Raw genomic sequence first — 20,754 nt, forward strand, 5'->3', positions numbered from 1 at the left:
CCTGCTGTTCCTGATTTGATACTTTTCCTTTCCAAAGGTCTGTCGTGTTCCAGCTGGGCTCCCTTCTGCTCCTAGCAGTTTCTGTGAAGATTAGTGATGGATTAGCATAGGCTCAACCACAACTCTTGTTCTGACTTCCTGGGGTAGTCTACAACATGCAGCTGCTTCTCCAGGGACTTGGATTTCTTGTTTTTGCAGCCAGTAACAGTTGACTGTGTCACACAAACATGCACTTGACATGGCAGCAAAGCCAGATGTCAGATTTTGGGAGAGCAACACTTCGCTGTCTGACTGATTTCAGCCAAAACTCCTTAGTCCTACCATCCAGGGAGGATACTGCTTGCCAGTAACCTGCAGCAGGATCTACACTGACACATACTCAAAGAAGAGAGCACAGTTACTTAACTTGTAGTCACTGGTTCTTTGACTTGTTGTAGTCATTGTGGATCCCATGTCTTGCCCTCTGTCCCTCTTCTTGGAGTCCTCAACAATACAAACTTTGAATTACAAGGAACTGACAGAAGGTCATGGCGACCCTACCCTTTATGCACTCCTTTGGGAGCACAAGGTAATGTGGGGAACATGTGCATTCCTGACTGACATAACTATATTAAAAAAAACTTTCCTCTCATGCACACCTGCAGTGGAAACGACACTGACTATAATAGCTCAAAGAGCCACAGTTACTGGAGGGTAAGTAACTAACCGGACAGCTCGCCAAGCCTTATACCTGTCTCTAGCAATGACCAGTGTGACATATCATAAAGTGAAAGATGTCTTTCCTCACCCACCTCCCTGATCCCCAAATTAATGCACATGGTTACTTCTGCAGTGCTGCACAGGGTGGTAGAGAGACAGATTCTATCTTGTGACCTAATAAAATGAGAATTGACCGTTTTTAACATGAAGCAGCCATTGCTATTGTTTATAAATTATGTGGATTTACTTATGTGCTGCACCTGCAACCAAGAAATGGAAAAATAAGTATTTTGTGGAAAGTGCTTAAAAGTATTCCACGTTTCCTCAAAATATTATAAATATACTGAACAACATAAACAACAAGTGCTTCACACTAAGAAAATGTGCTGGGGCTATAAGATGCCTTTCACTATAGCAAAAATGTAGGTATATAAATGTGAAGAATGGCTTTTAAGTCTGGTTTTATACTTCTGTGTATTTTTGCTAGTTTTTGTGCTTGTGAAATGCTTTTGTTGAACAGTGTTACTGAGCTGACTCTTCATTGGTGCCTTCGCTAAACTAAACAAGTCTGGTTAAACTGCTCTGGAGTGACGCTGGCATTCACTGTGATTTGGGGCAGTATTTGCATTCATATTGAATAAGAATCAAATACAATTTGAATGCAGTAGAAACAGTTCCACCTATGATTATTTGGCAGAGGAACATTAGGCACGTTGCCAGTATTGTCTGGAATCTATATGGTGAACTATACAAAAATAGATCACATTGGCTTTTCAAGAAGGTAAAAAAAGAAACCCTCCCTCTTAATGTTCATTTAAAATTGTTTCAGTCCAATTACATGGTGTGAAAGCATCTACAGTCAATACTGGGGACCTATGGATAAATACAACCCTAGGACTTCTGGTCTCAGGGTAGTGGTACTAGACAAGCTACAGTAGGTAATGCTCTTGGTCACTGAGAGAGAGGGGTTGTTTAACGTACATCTCAATAAAGCCTTTCGGTAATGAATTTATGGAGTAGCATTAGTGGCAAGGTCAGAAAAGTATACCCTAGTTGAAAAGAGTCGTACTATGGTAGTGAGACGCCAAAATTCTTGTGGTGGAAGAGGAAAGTTCATTGATGTGTTTACACGCATGCATACATATGCGTTCTCACTCTTTCTGTTCGTGCGTGCGTGCCTCTTGGGCAAGAAAAAAGGTAAAACTCCATCTCTCTTCAGTGGATAAAAATCATGATTTAAAATAACTTAAATCCTATATTTACATGTGATTCTTTTTACTTTTTATTTTATCGTCTTAAATTTGTTATAGTACACCTCTACCCAGATATAACGTGAAAATTTTTCAGGAGCCAAAAAATCTTATCACGCTATAGGTGAAACTGCATTATATCGAACTTGCTTTGGCCTCAAGCATTTCCGTTAATAGCCACTTCCCGAGACCCTCTGCCCCTTATCCAACCCCTCGGCCCCAGCCCACTAACATGCCGCCCAGAGCAGCATGTTGGAGCCTGACGCGCTGATCCAATGGAGTGCACAGTCCCACCCCCTAGAGCACTGCTTTACCACGTTATATCCAAATTTGTGTTTATATCAGGTTGCGTTATATCAGGGTAGAGGTGTAGTACTTGTTTCTTAATTTAATTGTTAAATCTCCTCTCCCCACCAACTGAGATCTGAAATTCAGTAGGAAAAATTTCACTTAAATTGCTCATCTGTGCTGCAACAAATCCAGGGCCTCATTAATATCCTTAATGCACAACCACACAAACTCCAACACAAAATTGATAAGCAAAAGAGCTTGAGCTGTTTTTGTAACCAACATTACTTTTCAATATATTGAACTTCTATGTTTCAAGAAAGCTTGAAATGCTTTGATCATATTGTCCTCTTTCATCTGGATTTGCAGTTTGAAGTCAGTGGGACCTGTGTGCCTAAATCACAAAGGTGCTTTTGAAAATGCCAACATTAAGACCCTAAATTCAGACCTAGAAATCTAAGTTAAGGCTTCTATTTCTGAACTTTTGCTTTGTGTGGTTGGTTGGTTGTTTTTAAGTTCACAGTAACTTCAATTAAACGTTGTTTAAACTTTCAATTGTTAAAACTGAGCTAACTTTCATTTTGAAGCAACCATTTCATACCACTAAGATTTTTAATAAAAATGTTGGCCTTTAATTCTGGAAGCAATTATGTACATGTTTAGCAAGCACAGGGCTGGTCCCACTGAATTCAAGAATTTTTTTGGGGATCAGGACCTTAATATTCAATATTTAGTTTTTTGCATAGAGCATTTGTGTATAATTCAACTAAGATACACCACCGATAATGGCATTTCAAAAAAGCATTAGTTCTGTGTAAATTTTAATCTAAAATTGCAATGGCACAAATTTTTACATCAGTTTTACAAAGCCTCAAACTGATTTTAAATCACTTCTGTCTGGTTTCTGCCCTGAGATGCATAATGTCAAAAAGGGTGGATTCATCTTCCCTAGATGCCTACTGAGTGTCTTAACTTTTTATTTGAATGGAAAATCTGAAGCAACTTGTTGTCCCAGGTTTTGTTTCAAGTGTAATATTTCAAGGCTTAAGAAAAGGCCTGAAGGTTTGAGAATAAACTTGATGTACTTTATTTATTTATTTTTATTTATTTTTTGTAGGGTGTAGCTGGAAATCCTATGGTAAAGTCAGTGCTTGATAAAACAAAACACTCAGTAGAGTCCATGATCACCACGCTGGATCCTGGCATGGCTCCATATATCAGTAAGTACTTGAGGCAAACTTCCATAGAATAGTAAGTGTGAATCATACAGAACTCGTAAACTTAGATCTTGTACTCTTTTTTTTTTTTAGATGAATTTTTAGGTACTGTACAGGTTTATAATAAAACTGATCATTTAAAAGCAGTACTGGAGTGTGATGTACGTAAGACAGGCTTTTGTTTTGTTTTTAAATGTTGGGCCATGATTCAAGTTACACAACACCGACTTTTAGTGGTATAGTAGTGATGGAATCATTACATTTGGAATGCTGCTATCTTTCTATGCCCCACTTTGAATCAATTTTTAACTTCCCCAGTTAAACTTGGGGTTGAAATGTCTCTGATTCGGCTCAGCAAGTATGCCATAATTTCCAAAAACAGGCAGTTTTTGGAAAGTTGTATTAAAAACCCATTCCGCCACCTTAATTGGATGTTTTGTCAGGATGGTCTTGTGGTAAAGCACTGGACTGAGACTCAGGGGGCCTGGGTTCTAGTCTCATCTTTGCTACAGACTTTGTTATCTTGAGCTAGTTGCACAGCTACTCTACACTGTAAGCCAAGGGTGTGATTTCCCCTTCTTGTGTACACATACTTATGCTAGCTCTTGTCAAGATAGTGTGAGCATAAGTAGCAGTGTAGCTGTGGGAGCATAGGTGGTGGCACTGGATACACGGCTGAGCTATGCCGAGTACATACCCACTGATTTCAGGTGGGTTTGCGCTCAACCACGCATCTGCTGCCACTACCTGTGTTACCACATCTGCACTGCTATTTATGCTTGGGATCGCTCCATAAAAGCTGGGGTGAGCATGTTTACACAAGCAGGAGAATCACACCCCTAACTCAGTGTGGATGTCGCCTTAATCTCTCTGTGCTTTAATTTTCTGCTTGTATGTTCTATCCCTTTGTCCCTCTCATTAGACTGTAAGCTCTTCAGTGTAGGGACTGTCTTTGTATTACACTAGTGCCTAGAAGTCCTACCTGAGATTGGTGCCCCATTGTGCTAGGTGTGGCATAAATGCACAGTAAGAGACAAGCCCTTCACTAAAGAGCTACATTATATAGCATATAAGATGAGTGAACATGTGCTCTCACACACATGTTACAGAAAAATAATGATCATAAACTCAGGGCTGAGTCCTGCTCTTAATAGTTAATGGCAAAACTGCTGCTGAATTTAGTGAGTGTAATGTTGGGAATGAATCGCTTTCCTTTCCAAATAATTACATTTGTGAGTGTGTGTCCTTGAATCCTGATAGCTTTGGTTTGACAAGCTGCACTATCTAGCTCATGTAGTGCTTGCTACAATAAAGAGTATACCACATATAGAATAGTTTATTGGACATATAACGGATTAGCATTAGCACCAACCTCCTGGAAGATTTTTATGCTGTCAGGGCATTCCACTAGGGTTTACTGCAGCATAAGTTCTAGTTGAATCTTCAAACGCCTATTAAACTATAGTGCCTGATTCCTTATTCATATCAAGATCTTCTCAGAAGTTTTTTGTCCTACTGTACCTTACGGTTTAATAAAATTGTTAATGTTCAGTGATGTATACATAAAATTCCATTGAGCAATAGTTACTTTTTGAATTGCTTGCTTTAAACATAAAAGGTTTGGGTAGAATGTCCTGTTCTCACCATTCCGGCAAACCTTCAGTGACCTCTAATAAAGATCAGAGGGGTAGCTGTGTTGGTCTGAATCTGTAAAAGCAGTAGAGTCTGTGGCACCTGATAGACTAACAGATGTATTGGAGCATAAGCTTTCATGGGTGAATAAAGAAGTGGGTATTCACCTACGAAAGCTTATGCTCCAATATGTCTGTTAGTCTATAAGGTGCCATAGGATTCTTTGCCGCTTCTAATAAAGAGAAACTGTTCCCTGTAATTGAGGATTGACAAATCAGTATGGGCCAAGGTGAAAACTATTCTTTCCAATATTTTTAAGCCTCATGTTGATTGTGGTAAATACTATTGACATATTGGGGTAAGTTTTTGTTTTTTGAGGAACCCTGTATGTCTCAGGATCAGGACATAAATTCGTAACCTTCCTGTTGTCATGAAAATAGCAAAAGGGTAATCTCTGGTATCAGGGTGATTTCCCCGATTTTTGCAGAACTTCGAAACCTTCATCAGCAGGTTTTCTAGGTGCACTATTTGATGTCTGTAGCATCTGTTTTTTTTGGGGAGGGGGGATTTCCAAAAGCATTACATTGTGTTGGCCTTTTTTTTTTTTTTTTTTTTTTTTTTAAGAGGATGCTTTAATTTTTGCTTGTTCCTGCTGTCGGCGGATTCTCAGAAATGGCAGCTTAACAGACTAACAACTTTCCAGTCTTCTGTGTCTGTACAAAGTATTCATATTTGATACTTTGCAGGGGAAAATGAACATCAACTAACCTACTTGAAGTTCAGCATTGTTTGCTTGAAAATACCAACATGTTATATTGATGGGGTTTTTAAGCTGTTCTTAAGAAGTGAAGCATGTTGCAGCAAGGATTTTGGAAGGTGCTGTGATGGATTCAAGCTTATCCAAGATTGGCTAGTGAAAATAAGAGGAATGTAATATCTATAAAATATTCTTAGAAGCAGTTTAAAAAAAAAACAATTGTGTGGTGGTGGATGGAGGAGCTGAAAATGTCATTTTTAGGCTTCTTCCAAAAATATGATTTTTTTTCTATAAAGTTTGTGGGGGGGTTTTAAAATTCTTTCCTTAAAAATTATTTTCTTGATTAAAAATACAACCCACATTTCATAGATGTTAGCTGTTGGAAGGAAAACAAACTACAAAGATGAGGAACCATTAGAGCTGCAAACAAGCAGACACAGTTAAACAATCTACGTTGAAGCTCATGGTTCAAGAATATACTTGGAAAAAACTTACTTTCTTTTGGGCTTTTACAGTCTTATTAGTGTTAACAAGTATGAGGTGTCAGTTCATTTGCTTGTGGGCAAGTTTCCACATCACCAAAACATATCAGAATTTATACCTATGCCAGGATTTAAAATAAATGCATGTGCTAGGCCTCTAAATCCATATTCTGGCTTCCATAAATTGTCTGATTTTTATAAAGGGCTGAGCACCCATCAGCTCCCATTGACTTCCCTAAATGCAAAATTTACTTTAAAAAAAGCTTAATCTTAACTCTTCACCTAAAAGATTTCCTAAGTAGAGGTTACTTCATAAGAGATGGCTGGTGGGAACCATTTCCTTCTAACCAACACTCCCGTTTCCAGTACCCATTACAAGAAACTCAGCTTGACGTGTACATGAGGATGATAGGGAAAGAGACTACTGATTTTTATTGGAGCCTACTCTGAGGTGCATTTGTATGTGCAATGCTAGTGTATTTTGAACTAGCTTCTATTAAAATATTTTGTCTTTGTAGAATCAGGGGGAGAACTGGACATAGTGGTTACCTCCAATAAAGAAGTAAAAGTTGCTGCCATTCGAGATGCTTTCCAAGAAGTCTTTGGAATGGCCACAGTTACAGGAGAAGCTGGACTGTCTAACATTGCACCACAACCTGTGGGCTATGCAGCTGGATTAAAAGTAAGAGGTTAATGGCAATATAGCAAGATTTTTTTTTGTGCAGAGAATATCACAAATATCAGTGACCATGAGTGCAGCAGTTTACCTAGAACAATCCCATCCTCTGAGAAATACCTTTTGTCTCCCCAGAAAATTTAAATGGGGAAGCTTTCTTGTTCATTACTGTCTTTGTGTATAGATGTCATCTATGCCATGTCAGTCATTAGAATGTGCTCTCAGGCATGTGTCCTGTTGCAAAGACAGCTAAAGAGCATAAATATATTGTCAATTTTCTACACGGTCACTGACCGCAAATGTACCTAGCATGTTGTGTCAGATCATAAGAGCTTCACGGTGTATCAATTCTTGGTCCTCTGTCTACTTGACAGTATCATTTACAATAAATTACACAAGTTTTAAAGGAGAGATTCTCCTATGATGTTACTAACTTGATAAAGTTTTAACACAATTAGGTGATTAAATAGCCAGAACATAATGCTAGAGAATGTATGTGAGAGTAATAGAAACATTTACAGTCTTTAACCATGGTGAAACTCAGCACCATTACAAGTAAAGGTGTCTTAAATTTTTCAATAGAAAGCTAGTTGGTTTTCACATGAAGCCAGTAATTTGATTTGTAATGAACTAAAACATAATTGAAATTGCCAAAGTTTTATCACAGTTCTTGTAACTTTTGGGATTCTAAAGGAAGCATTTTTTTACTTCAAAATGTTGATTATGTAACACCAAAGGCTTTTTAAACAATATCTGTGGTGTACGTTAATGATAAAAGTTACATTCATCCATCAGTTTTATGCTATGTTGTGACCTAAAGAGAATATTTTCTAACAACTTATTACATTGTCATATAGGGCGCTCAGGAAAGGATAGACAGCTTGCGTCGGACTGGAGTGATACATGAGAAACAGCCTGCTGTATCTGTAGAAAATTTCATCGCAGAATTGCTTCCTGACAAGTGAGAGGCTTAAATGTATTCTCTGGGAGAAAAATCATTCTGTATTGGGTCCAGGTGCCCCATAAAGAGTTGTTAGCAGTATTGTACTTGGGAGCTGAAAGGAGAGACTCTGTCATTGTATGGTATTGTCTTGGCAGGCTTTGCTTTGATGAAATTGTTCAGCTTCTTGCTCAAAAAATGTTGAGACCTGAATAGGTAAATTCTGTCAACTTTGAGACTCAAAGTTGAAAAACATGCCACAGTTGCACTTAAATCTACAGAAGTGAGAGACTTTTAGTAAAGTAAAAGCTGGAATTGGTTACTAGGTTTGTTCTGAAATGACAACTGATTTGGAGAGTATACTCGGTAGGTACTAAGCATCAGAGGGGTATCTGTTAGTCTGGATCTGTAAAAGCAGCAAAGAGCCTTGTGGCACCTTATAAACTAATAGACGTATTGGAGCATAAGCTTTTGTGGGTGAATACCCACTTTGGCATGCATCTGGCGAAGTGGGTATTCACCCACGAAAGCTTATGCTCCGATATGTCTGTTAGTCTGTAAGGTGTCACTTTGCTGCTTAGGTAAGTACTGACACACTAGTAATGTTATGCTTAGGTAGTACCTTTATCTAATAACTTGAGACTTTATCTCAAGCCTGGTCAGCTTTCCTTTACTGTTCACACACAATGTACTTCCCAGCACTGCTCTCAGCAGTTGTGACAGTCTCTGTTTAGAAAACAAGTTAATGTGAATTCCAAAACAAAACTCTTTTCCTAAGAAAAGATGGAACTGACAAATAATTGTTGAGGTAATTAGTTTCATAATACAATTTGAGAAGTATTAGGGCCCATTTCTTTGTCTTGTATGATTTCTTCAGAAAATACTTCTTTGGCAAGGATGTGAAGGGATATTTTTTTTTTTTGTAATGTCCTGAGCTTTGATTTGTTGTGGGTTTTTTTTTTTTAAACCTACTCTGTTCCATTCAATTACACTTTTCAAAACTACCTTAATAGCTTAGGTAGAAGATGGAGCTTGGATTTTAATCCTGCCAGAGTTGCATCGTTGCCAGAATGTCATTCTTCAGTTGGTTGGTGTTCTTTACTGTTTAAAGCTTTGAGTAACTTTGTGTGCCATTGCAGGTGGTTTGACATTGGATGTCTGATTGTTGAAGATCCAGTCCATGGGATTCATCTAGAAACTTTTACCCAAGCAACACCAGTGCCTCTGGAATACATTCAACAGGTGAGGTGTTTTGTATCTTTTATCAGGGGTAGACTTATGGCCTGAGCATTAGGAGTTAAACTCATGAGTTCTAATCTCACCACCAACACTGACTCTCTGGGAAGTTACCTCTCCATTTATAAAATGAGGCTAAGGTCTACCTGAAAGCTGTTGTGAAAGTTAGTCAATATGTGTAACAGCTTTTTGCAGAAAAACACTGTACAAGTCTCATTGCTTTTTTAAATTAAAAAAATCCAAAACAACCTGTAGGCACACATTTCAGTTTGCAAACATGATTTTTTTTTTTTATAGGTAGTCATTTAAATCCAAGATGACAGTTGGCAAAAGGCATGTCATAAAGCTCTAGATTGTGCCCAAGAAAGAAATTTAAATTTTAAAATGGTTTCAATACAGAATAATGGAATGTGTGAAAATAATGAATTATTAAAAGATGCTGTGCAAGTTACTGCTGAATCAATATATTTGTCCATCATTGAGAAGGATGGCAGTTTCTGAACCCTAATGCTTGCATTTGTATTGTGACTTAATGACATGACAAACTATATTGCCCAATCTCACAATACATTAGAGGGCCAAAATGCTGAGCCAGCATGGAGTTCTATTGCCTTCAGTGAACCTATATGCAAGTGCAAGGGTCTTCCCGTGTATGGTGTTTTTGCTGGGTTAAGACCTTCTGTTTAGCATATTTAATTTTGGTTTTAGGTTATTTTGTATATAACTTAAAATAATAAAACTGATCCTTGTCTCATCACTTTAAGTGAAGTGTAGCCTTGGTCTAGGGGACTTGGAATTCACCATTCCTGGACTCAATTCCCAGCATTGCCGCTGACTCAGTATCACCTTTTCTAAGGGCCTTAACCACCCTGTTCCTTGGTTTGCCCTTCTTTACTTGCCATCTCCACAGACGTATTGAGTTTCAATTAACAGTAAAACTGTTTGAGAGGTTTGGCTGAGATGAGCTGTGTGAGTGCAAATTTTGTTTGTATACATAAATGTTAGCATTTTAACAATGACTTAGACTCTATTTAGATCTTCATTTATAAAATATGTAGCTATCGCATCAGACTTGAGGCAAACTTTAATGACTTTAAAAAATTTAGTTCACAAATATTATTTAAACTGCCAGCAATTAGCAGCAAACAGACAATCCCAAGATTCAATAACAACCACTATGAAGGAAATACCTCACCCACTTTGTCTCTCCAGTATCCTGTGGTCTACCTGGCTACAACTACACTTCATACAATATTCCTTTATTTCATCCACTTTAAAGGGTATAAATCAAATATAACCTAACATTATCTAGCTTTTGCAAAACATAACCAATAAGAATTTTTTCCTATTGTTTCCCAACATTTTTCTGTAGGAACTTTCCCATGAAAAATTGCTAAACAAAACAGTTTTTGTTCTGAATATAAACTTCAGATTCAGTTTTTGAAAACCTAAAACACCCAGATGTGGGTGTTTATCTGTTTTGCTACTGAATCCAATGGAAGACTGACTGGATCTTTTTTCATTTTAATTTTTCAGAACTTTGTCCAACTTTGGGGATGGTGCCAAAAGGAAAAATGTAACTTTGTCAGTCTCATGAGCCTTTTTGCAACTGCATCACATTGTTGACTCGTATTCAATTTGTGATCCACTATAACCCAGAGATCATTTTTCAGCAGTACTATCACCTAATCAGTTATTCTCCATTTTGTAGTTGTGCATTTGATTTTTTTTCCTTCCTAAGTGTATTACTTGGCATTTGTCTTTACTGAATTGCATAGTGTTGATTTCAGTCCAATTCTTTAATTGTCGAGGTTGTTTTGAATTTTAATCCTGTCCTTCAAAGTCCTCGAAAACCCTTCCAATAGGTGTTAGTGTTATAAACTGTCATGTTTTGGGGTGCAACCGGACTAGTGACAAGTCACCACCCACCCTTTAACTCTGGATGCCTTAAGTGCTCTGGTACTGTGGCTCACAGCCCAGACACCAGCAGACAAATATGCAGTTCCCAAAGTACCTGTGTACTATGCAACCCTGGTTCAGTACTCTGACACCAGCAGCCTGCCTACAACACAACAGCACCCCAGTGATTTCCACCAGCCTTGGTTACTATGTACAGGGTGACCCGAATACACTCCCAGTTCCGTATTTTCTCCAAACCATCTGCTGTGAAGTGTCCAGCCCTCTTCTGGAACACTCAGAGAATTGATAAGGTTTTTTGCTCGTTTAAAAAGACAAAAGCACAGTTTATTATTTTAACTGGAGTTAACAATCTTTTCAATTCAAACACAGCACTGAGTTGGATTATAGTGAAAAAAGATACTTTTATTAACAAAAGGACGTAGGTTAAAAGGTACCAAGTAGAAGTGATTGAAGGTGGAACAGGTTGCATACAAAAGTAAAAAATACAATTTGTGGTGTCTAAGACTTGACTCAACAAGCCACAACCTTTGTTCAAGGTAGATTTCTTACCAATCTTTTTCTTTCCATCCATGGCTGACTTTCTGTCAGATCTTTGCCTAAGCAGGTTTTTTACTTCAAGTCCCAGAGACTTCAGCCCCCTTAGTTGAATTACCCATCTTTCTCAGCTTGCAAGAACTCTGGTCCCTTGTGTCTGTCCAGTGATGGACGCCAAGATGGCTTCCTCTCATATCCTCAGACTCACTGTTTTGTCCCCAGACTCGGGATGGACCTCTGGCTATTCTTCCCTTTCTGGGGGCTTTCTATCCCCCTGCTGATGTAAAAGGACTTCTTTTGTTTTGATTCAATAGTGCTCCCTTCCCTCCTGTCTGAGGGAAAAACTTGTTTCTCTCTGTTTTGGTCACAGACTTTAAAGCATAATATCATTGAGTATCCAAATTTCTTCATATAGTGTTAATACATACATTTCATAATGATATTAATCAACAGTGTCTTCCTAACGTTCATAAAAGACCTTACTCAATAAACCATTTATAAAAAAAAAGTAATTATATACAATCAGTTGATTCCATTACTTCTTGTTTGAACTTCAGATCCCCTCCAGAGGCTATCTCTCCCACTCGCTGGGTTGATGTCTTTGTTTACCTTTCCATATAACTGTGCCTTCGTTGTCTGCCTGACCTGCAAATACATATTTCTTTGTTTAGGGCAGACTGGCCTTATGCATTGCTTTCCAGTGATATATTACGTGCCATCTTTTGGGTATGTATCATGATGGTGTGTCAGGTGTAGTGAGCATGTCAGGCCTGATAAGAGTTGCCGACTCAGAGTAGTGAACCACCAATGGGCCTGTGTGTCACAGCATACACTCCACTCCATTACCTAAGTCATGAATGCAAATGTTGAATAGTACCAGGCCCAGGAGTGATCCCTGTGGGAGCCAACTAGATAAGCCCTCCCAGTTTGACAGCAAGCTATAGATAACTACTCTTTGAGTACAATCTTTCAACCAGTTGTGCACCCACCTTGTAGTAATTTTATCTAGACCATGTTTCCCTAGTTAGCTTATGAGAATGTCAGAATGTATAAAAATTTTACTAAAACAAAGATGTATCACATCTACTGCTTCCATCCTAGTCAGTAGCCAGAAATCCTGTAAAAGAAGGAAATTAGATTTGTTTGGTATGATTTGTTCTTGACAAATCCAAGCTGGCTATTCCTTATAACCCTGTTATCCATTAGGTGCTTACAAATTTATTGTTTAATCATTTGTACCAGTAATGTGCCAGGTATCGAAATTAGGCTGACTGTTGCATAATTTCAGGGGTTCTCTTTGTTCTTGGTTTTTAAAGATAAGTACTACCTTTACCCTTCTCCAGTTATCTTGGACCTTATCCATCCTCCCTGAGTTCTCAAAGATAACTGCTAATGGTTTTAAGATTGCTGAAACTCGTTCCTTAAGTACCCTAGGATGAATTTCCTTAGGCCCTACTGACTTGAATACATCTAATTTTATTTAAATGTTCTTTAACCTATTTTTTCCCTGTTTTAGCTTGTGTTCCTTCTCCCTTGTTAATACTAATAGTGTTAGCATCTGGTCACCCATCAACCATTTTGCTGAAGACTGAAGCAAAATAGACATGAAATACCTCAGGCTTCTTGATCATCCATTATTAGCTTTCTTCTCTCCTCCTACCCCACCCCCACCCCCAGGACTTGTCCATTCACTCGGCTGAAGGTAAAGAATACAACCTGCGCCCTTGACTCCTTCACCCTCACTCCCAGAGCCCTGTACTCAATTGCTGAGCTGTTCAGGCTCATATCTGGAGTGTCATTCATGACCATGTGGATCATCAGCATGAAGTAGTGGTTGGAGGGACAGAGGAGCCTCAGCAACTTTTCTGTAACATCTCAGGTGTGGGCTCCAGGCTAGCAGAACATCTCCCAAAATATGTCAGGTTGGCAGATGGATTCCTCCATTCCCCTCAGAAGGGAGTCCCCAGCCACCAACGTTCCGCACTGCCTTTTTGAGGTGGGGGGGGGGTGGTTGTAAGCATCCTAGCTTTAGGCGCAGGTGGCTCCTCCTCCTCAGCCATTGGGATCTGCTTCTCACATATTACCATCTGTCACAATTATCTATCCCCTTATTAAACAATTCTTTTGCTGCTAATTTAATTCTCTGGAGAGGAAACTTTTTGGTCTTGCATCAAAACAGACTACCTGTTGTATACTTTTGTCAATGACAACATTCATGACAATGGTAGGGCAGAATTTGGCTATATTCTAGCAAATGTACGGCATTTATTGTCATCTAATGGTATATTGCTTCTACAGGACAGTAGGATCTAGTGAGGTTGTGCACACAATATGGTAGGTTTAGCTTAGGTAGATAGTGCACTCACTGGAACTGATTGAGTCGGTGAGAATGTTGCCACAGCAAGGAGCGAAGAATGTGGCCCATTGTAATTTTAATGAAATTAGTATGGTATGGTGGTCTAAGGAGTTGACACCCAGTTCTGGTATGGACTCCCTCTAATTTTGGGCAAATCGCTTGGTGTCTCTGCCTGACTTTCCACATCGAGATGGGATACTTATTTCACAGGGTTGTTGTAAGGATTATAATAATTTTAAAGCCCATTGAAAGATGAAAATCACTAAATATACAAGTAACTTTATTGATCACATCTATTTGGCAGCTTTTTAATATAACTTTCTGGTAATGACAAGATAACTTTATTTTAATAGTCATGCTGTATACCAGCTCTGGGAATGTCTAATGGTTGTCTAAGAATGTAATATGTAGAGCTCTGAAAACCTGTTGGGTGGGTAGAGATGTAACCAGTTATTGTGAGACAAACTTTTAGGGTCAGATTCTAATTTTTTCTCCTTTGTATATTATTATTCAGGAAGTTCTATTAAAATTGAGACTGACCAAATAAAGTACTAATCCAGGGGAATATGGGTATTAGAACCTGGCCCTTTATCTCATTCATTTAATAACATCTCCTCAAATTATTACACAGGCTCAGAGTCTCACTCCCCAGGACTACAATCTAAGATGGTCAGGTCTTTTGGTGACAGTTGGTGAAGTGCTGGAGAAGAATTTACTGAATATCAACAGGACTGATTGGCATATGGCATTCACTGGTATGTCCCGTCGACAAATGATCTACAGTGCAGCCAAGGCTATAGCAGGAATGTACAAACAACATTTACCACCCAGGACCATTTGAAAGAAGCTTGACTCATCACACAGAGTGCTGTTTTTCTGTTCAGCTTGATATGAAGGAAAAGATTGCAGCTTCTCCCAATATTCAAGTCCTCAGTGAATACAGCGCAATTTTGTAATCTACCTGTAAACTGTAATTTTTTTCTTTAAAAAAAAAATGAAGGTACTGTTCCAATAATGGAAATGAACTCCAATTTTTAATAATCCAGTATAATTAATGAGAAGAGAATTAGATGCAAACAGATGCATTTATAGCAGGACCAAATAGCATTAAAATTTGTAAGGTGGAATGCATTTTCATTTTAGACACTTAATAGGTATTTGCTGAGACACTTAACTTTTTTTAAAGGGGGCGAGGGTACAAATATTATATTTGAGTAAAATATTAAGTTATCTTTTGCATTTCAGTCAAGGCACTACCCTGTATTTTCTAGATGCCTACGTTTTGGAAGTATTTAGCACTTCATAGGGTTGGCCCCTATGTGTGCATGATCTCAGAACTGTTGCTGAGTAGCTCTAAAACATCTTAAAAGTGAATAACCAAGGAAGGGCATAGGTCCATGCTCAAATATATCCAAGTTGTGGGCTAAAATAACTTTGAATTTTCATCTTCCATACCTTTTTTTAAATACTTTTTCTGAAGTATGGTCCAACCCAACTCCCCTGGAATCCAATGAATTAGGCACTTCATACATATAAAAATGTCGTCAACTCAGTATAACACAGTTCACTTATTCCAGCATTTATCTACATACAGTCATCCAGGCTACAGAAAGAATATTGCATAAGAGCTTGCATATCAGTTTTCATCTACCACAAGTTAATATAGCAAACTGTGATATTCATACTGTTTGCTCTGCCATTCGGTATTTTCCAAAGCAGGAATAGAATCCTGCATGGTGTGATAAGTGTCATTGATTCACTACTTCTCCTATACATCTTTGATATCTGTCCTTCATAGCTGAAGATACCCCATATCTATGCTCAAAGATAATCCTAAATCTCTATTCAGAAATACAGAAGTTATTGTAAAAGAATATTTTGATAATAGGTTTGTTTTAAAAACAAAGAATTCTTTGTTTTGCCTTAAAACACTAGATATTCAGCTTGAACTTCTCTGCCTTTATCTTTTGTAGATGCTTTCAAAGAACATTTTTATATGCCATATACTGTCTAGCCAACTTATATTTGTACCCAGTGAAGACCTGTCCTTTTTCCAAGTAATATATTTTGCCATAATTGGCTGTGTAAATTAATATTAAATAAACATTTTTCCTACAGAATTAAACCTTTTTCATTTAAGATTTTTTTTAAATAGTTTGCCTGAATAAGTGTAACTTTTACTGTATCTTACACAGGCCATTAGTATAACTGATATGTAGAATTGATACAGCATAGCTTTGTTATTTGAAAATAGAAAGCTACTACTTCAATATTTTTGGACCAAGAGCTCAAAATAAGAGAAGTGGGCCCAAACAAGCTCTTTATTTTCTTCACTGCTCTGAGTCTCTAAACCATTCGATCTCATGCCTTCTTTTCTTTCTCAAATTTAGAATATTTGATCTCCTTCCCCAAGAAAATAGCTTAAAAGTGGGGCTTGGATAATATAGTGATGCAGACCACAGAGCAAGACTTTTCATATGGAGTCAGAGTTCTCTTCCCTCCTCATGAATCTTTTGAAAATTAAGTAAATCAAGAATCTGAGATAGTGTCAGGAGAAGAAAACCAAGCAAATGAAAATCACTTCAGAAACAGTATTTTATGTCTTACACAATCTCTTACAGAATGAGTGCATCTCCAGTCAATTTTATTCGTACCACTACTGTGTGGCAGGCAGCACGCTACCTGGAAAATATTTTCAGTAAAGATGGTAAGCTGCGGCTATGTCTAATCCTATCTGTAAGAGCAGCCTGGCATTTTTCATCATAATCCAAAAAGATGGTATAGAAACCTCTTGTCTGTCAGCCTTCAGTAAGGGCATCTTTGTCCTTTCAACTCATGGATTTATTTTTTTTCTTCAATACGTGTTGTGAAAAATGTTAGTTGCTCTTTTTCCCCAAGGTGTAGGTAAAAGATTTCTAATACTCAATGGGTTTACATGTCCAGGCATGAATCAGACCCCCTATTAAAATTGAAATAGCCTATCTTGTTTTCCTCCTGGACTTCTTTGTCCTCTCTCCTGAAAGTTGTCACCATGATGAAGTGAACCACTGCTAATTTTTCAGCACCTTGCTCACAGTGACAGCTGCTCAAGAATGGGTGGCCGTGACATGCACTTCCTGTGATGATACTAGGTAGGATTGAAGTTGCCCAACTGCCTGACCCAGGTTAGTTGTGTAGTGTACAGCACTGTTATAACTCTTTACCTCAGAGTTCATCACCATACAAAACAGTCAAGAATCTGCTATGCCGATGCGGTCTCTGAATCCCCAGTGTCAGTTGCCCAAAAATTTTGGGTAGATGGTAATTTTTTAAAAGGATGCCACTCATTCAGACTTGGAGTTCTTTACAACTAGAGTTCTGGACAAAAAGTCAAACCACTCAGTTTCTTCTCAAATGGGGTATTAAACTCTGAACAGTTGGCGTGTATGAGGCAGGAGCATATCTACTCTATGGAATGTAAGTAGTTTCACAGTGAGATCCAACACATTCTTGATTGCCTTTAGAAAAAGGAAGCACTGAAACTGCTTGTCTGTAAGGCAAGCAGGTACGGCTTGAATTTCACTTCACATCCTAATATTACAAGGTAAAACCAACTCTGTTTTCCTAATATAAATTGTTCCCAATTACTCCTAACACTTCTCAGTATAAGTGAGAGAGTTTCTCGTAGGCGGTATGGAGGAAGTGGGCCAGTGGAAGACTTGCATGCAGCAGACTTCCAGGTGAAGTTGGGAAAGGTGTTCCATGTAAGGCTTATTTTTTTTTAAAATTTTAATTTAAATGAGAGCTGAGCACTGTACAAATACATTGAAATGTTTGATTTTATTAATGTTCAATCAGTTCACTTCTATCAAGCAGCAGCTCTTCATACAAATAGAAATGTCCCCATACATGAGTCACTACCTCAGCCTCTCCTAACTCCTTCGTAAAGGCCAGGCCAAACACAAGCTCCCTGCACTTTGCTCTGAAACCTGACAAATTGGGCTATATTGGACCAGTGTGGGAGCCCATTGCAGAGTCTGAGCCCTTGCTAGCTGCCCCACTTTCCCTGTTACATCAAGCTCTTCCACTGATGGTAACTGGGACTGTATCGTGGGGGAAGTGAGTTGGGCTCTCAGTGAACAATATGATGGCCCACAATTATAAATTAACACAGTTCTTTAAGAATAAATGTGGTTGCTTATAAGATAAAAGCATTTCAGAGAAAACATTAAAAACAAGAAAAGAACCTACACAGATGCTAAAAAGCTTACTTGAGGTCACCCTAATTCAACCTTGGGGTTCTAGTAGGTGTCAGTCCTTAAAAACCTCCAACTGGTTTTTCCTTGTGGTTACAAGTTCATAATTGTCTTAGGTTCAGAACCGGCTCAACCATGAATAGTCCAGTCTTAACTTTATACAGCTTGGGCCTTTGATCCTTGCCTTGTGTAATGGGTGATCCACAGACTGATCCCCTCTGCAGGGATAGTTTCAAAAGCCTGCATTCACTTCCCTTCAGATGTTCCCTTGGAGAAAACATGTTTTGTTCCAAAAGTCCATTTGTGTTTGTCACATTGTTCAACAGAGTTCTTTGAACCTCTCCCCCAGTGTCTCAACTGTCCTAATATCCTCCCTTGAGAGGTTGTATACAATACTGGTTCACAGTAATACATAAACCATTCATTTAATACCATGGACCCCAAAGATACTTAGTTCAATAATGTCTTCTAACCACACTTTAGGAAACTGCTATCTGTCACTTCTAGTATGCTGCCATTATCCTGCTGGTACAATTAATTGATAATGAAAACTTTAAAACAAAGACAAAAGCAAAATGTGTGGTACTTGTGAAAATGTGACCATCACTTTGAAACTCCCAGCTCTCTTATACTAGTTACACTGTCTCAAAATAGAACTGTTCCTGTTATCGCTAAGATTCTTTGTAGGGATTTTCTCTGTACTACAGTTGGATTCCTCTGCTTTGACCCTAATTTTCTTCAAACTTCTTTAGCAAGCAGCACAATATGAGATTAAAGTCATTACCTCCGTTCTCATGACATCTGATTTGCTCTGTTTTTAACTTTCCTTTTTCAGTTTCCAGTGCTTCCGTCATTCTGTTTTTGTCTATATTTTTTTTTCTCCCCATCTCCTCCCAAAGAGTTACTACTTCTATTTTGTTGTTCTTTAAACTTTTCTTCATATAACTGATCAAACCACTCTCCATTCAACGGAAGTCCTGCTGCTGTCACTATATCTTCCTCGGACCTTTCATGCTCTCTCAGGCTGCCATTCTGAACCTTCTGATTCCATCACTTCCTCCTACCCTTGACGTGCACCCAGTCATTCCACTTACTCTTTGAAGCAGGAGCTCTGTGTATCAACTGAGAATGCAAGTTGCCCCTCCCCCTCTGTTTTTGCATTCAGCATTTAACATCAATGTATGTTGATATAGCATTCAAAGCAAGATGTTAAATGTTTCCCATCTTGCCTGGTGTGGTTTTTTTCCCCTCTGTCTGATTCTTTTTATTATGTATTTGAAAAGGTATTCAAGGGCAGAAAGGAACCACTGACACTCGTACTGAATTCTACCTACTCTTATGTAATGCTCCCAAACATTTGGAGCCATAATTCAAAGGAGTATTTATGGTGTAATTTTACCATAGAAGGGACTGCTGTCTGGATATTTTCCATTTGTGAAGTTTTCAGTGAATTAAGGACATAGACGAAAGGATGCACTCTCTGTTTCTAACGAACATCTTTTTTTTTAAAGGCAATTTTTAATAATTTAATCTCATCAGATTGTCTCGCTTACATGTATTAAAACTCATTTGTATTGTTTAAGTGTAATAAAGCCATGGCTAACTAGAACTTTATGGTTGTCACTAATACTACAGACTTTTTGGTTGTTTAGCACTTTGCAGTGCCAGAGAAGCTGGAATTCATGCTCTAAAAAGCACAGGCCCATACCACATAAACGATGGGGAAATCTTCAGCTGTTTTGAGACACTGCAATAATATACATAATAACAATAAAGGATCTATGGCCCTCATTAAGCATTTCTAATTATATCCAGAAGGTGGCAATATACATACATACTAACCAGCTCATTACAGTTTTAACTGAATAGAATGAGACGCTCGTTTAGAAAATTCTTTGTTCCTGTGAAATCTCATTTTTCAATTGTGCCTGATGTGCAGCACTTTACTGCTGGTGATTGGCTGCTGGCTTCTAAAGCTGTCATGTGAACTACCATACACAAAAACTGATGGACAGTCTTGGGATTTCCAGGGTCCCCATGTGTGCATTATCATGCAGATTTTTTTAATCACAAATAATTTTGTATTTTTTATTAGTCACTGTAGGCATAAGCAGGCAGCCATAACTTTGTAATTATCTTTTAGTTAGGCTAAACAAGCCAAGCTCCTTGAGTCTCCTTTCATAAGACAAGTTTTCCATTCCTCAGATCATCCTAGTAGCCCTTCTCTCTACCTGCTCCAGTTTGAATTCCTCCCTTTTAAACATGGGAGACCAGAACTGCACACAGAATTCCGGGTAAGGTCTCACTAGTGCCTTGTATAATGGTACTAAAACCTCCTTATCTCTACTGAAAATACCTCGCCTGATGCATTCCAAAACCACATTAGCTTTTTTCACAGCCATATCACATTGGCAGCTCATAGTCATCCTATGATCAACCAATACTCCAAGGTCCTTCTCCTCTTCTGGTACTTCTAATTGATGCGTCCCCAGCTTATAACTAAAATTTGTGTTATTAATCCCTAAATGCATA

General features: G+C 38.3%; 1 protein-coding gene across 6 annotated transcripts in view; it reads left to right on the plus strand.

Moving 5' to 3' along the window:
* The window catches only part of PRRC1 (proline rich coiled-coil 1), a 45,162-nt gene extending 25,331 nt beyond the window's left edge, over positions 1–19,831 (plus strand). For 5 of the 6 annotated variants that reach the window (XM_038402688.2, XM_038402686.2, XM_043514649.1 and 2 more), the window contains exons 5-9: positions 3,355–3,457; positions 6,844–7,007; positions 7,859–7,962; positions 9,081–9,183; positions 14,619–19,831. In XM_038402688.2, coding sequence (XP_038258616.1) covers positions 3,355–3,457; positions 6,844–7,007; positions 7,859–7,962; positions 9,081–9,183; positions 14,619–14,828 — 684 coding nt within the window. In that variant the 3' untranslated portion in view covers positions 14,829–19,831. The remainder of the gene's footprint in view (positions 1–3,354; positions 3,458–6,843; positions 7,008–7,858; positions 7,963–9,080; positions 9,184–14,618) is intronic. The other variant, XR_006281398.1, reaches the window with a different exon arrangement.
* Positions 19,832–20,754: the final 923 nt, after the last annotated feature.

This window comes from Dermochelys coriacea, chromosome 5 (assembly GCF_009764565.3).
Source record: "Dermochelys coriacea isolate rDerCor1 chromosome 5, rDerCor1.pri.v4, whole genome shotgun sequence".
Taxonomy (NCBI): domain Eukaryota; kingdom Metazoa; phylum Chordata; order Testudines; family Dermochelyidae; genus Dermochelys; species Dermochelys coriacea.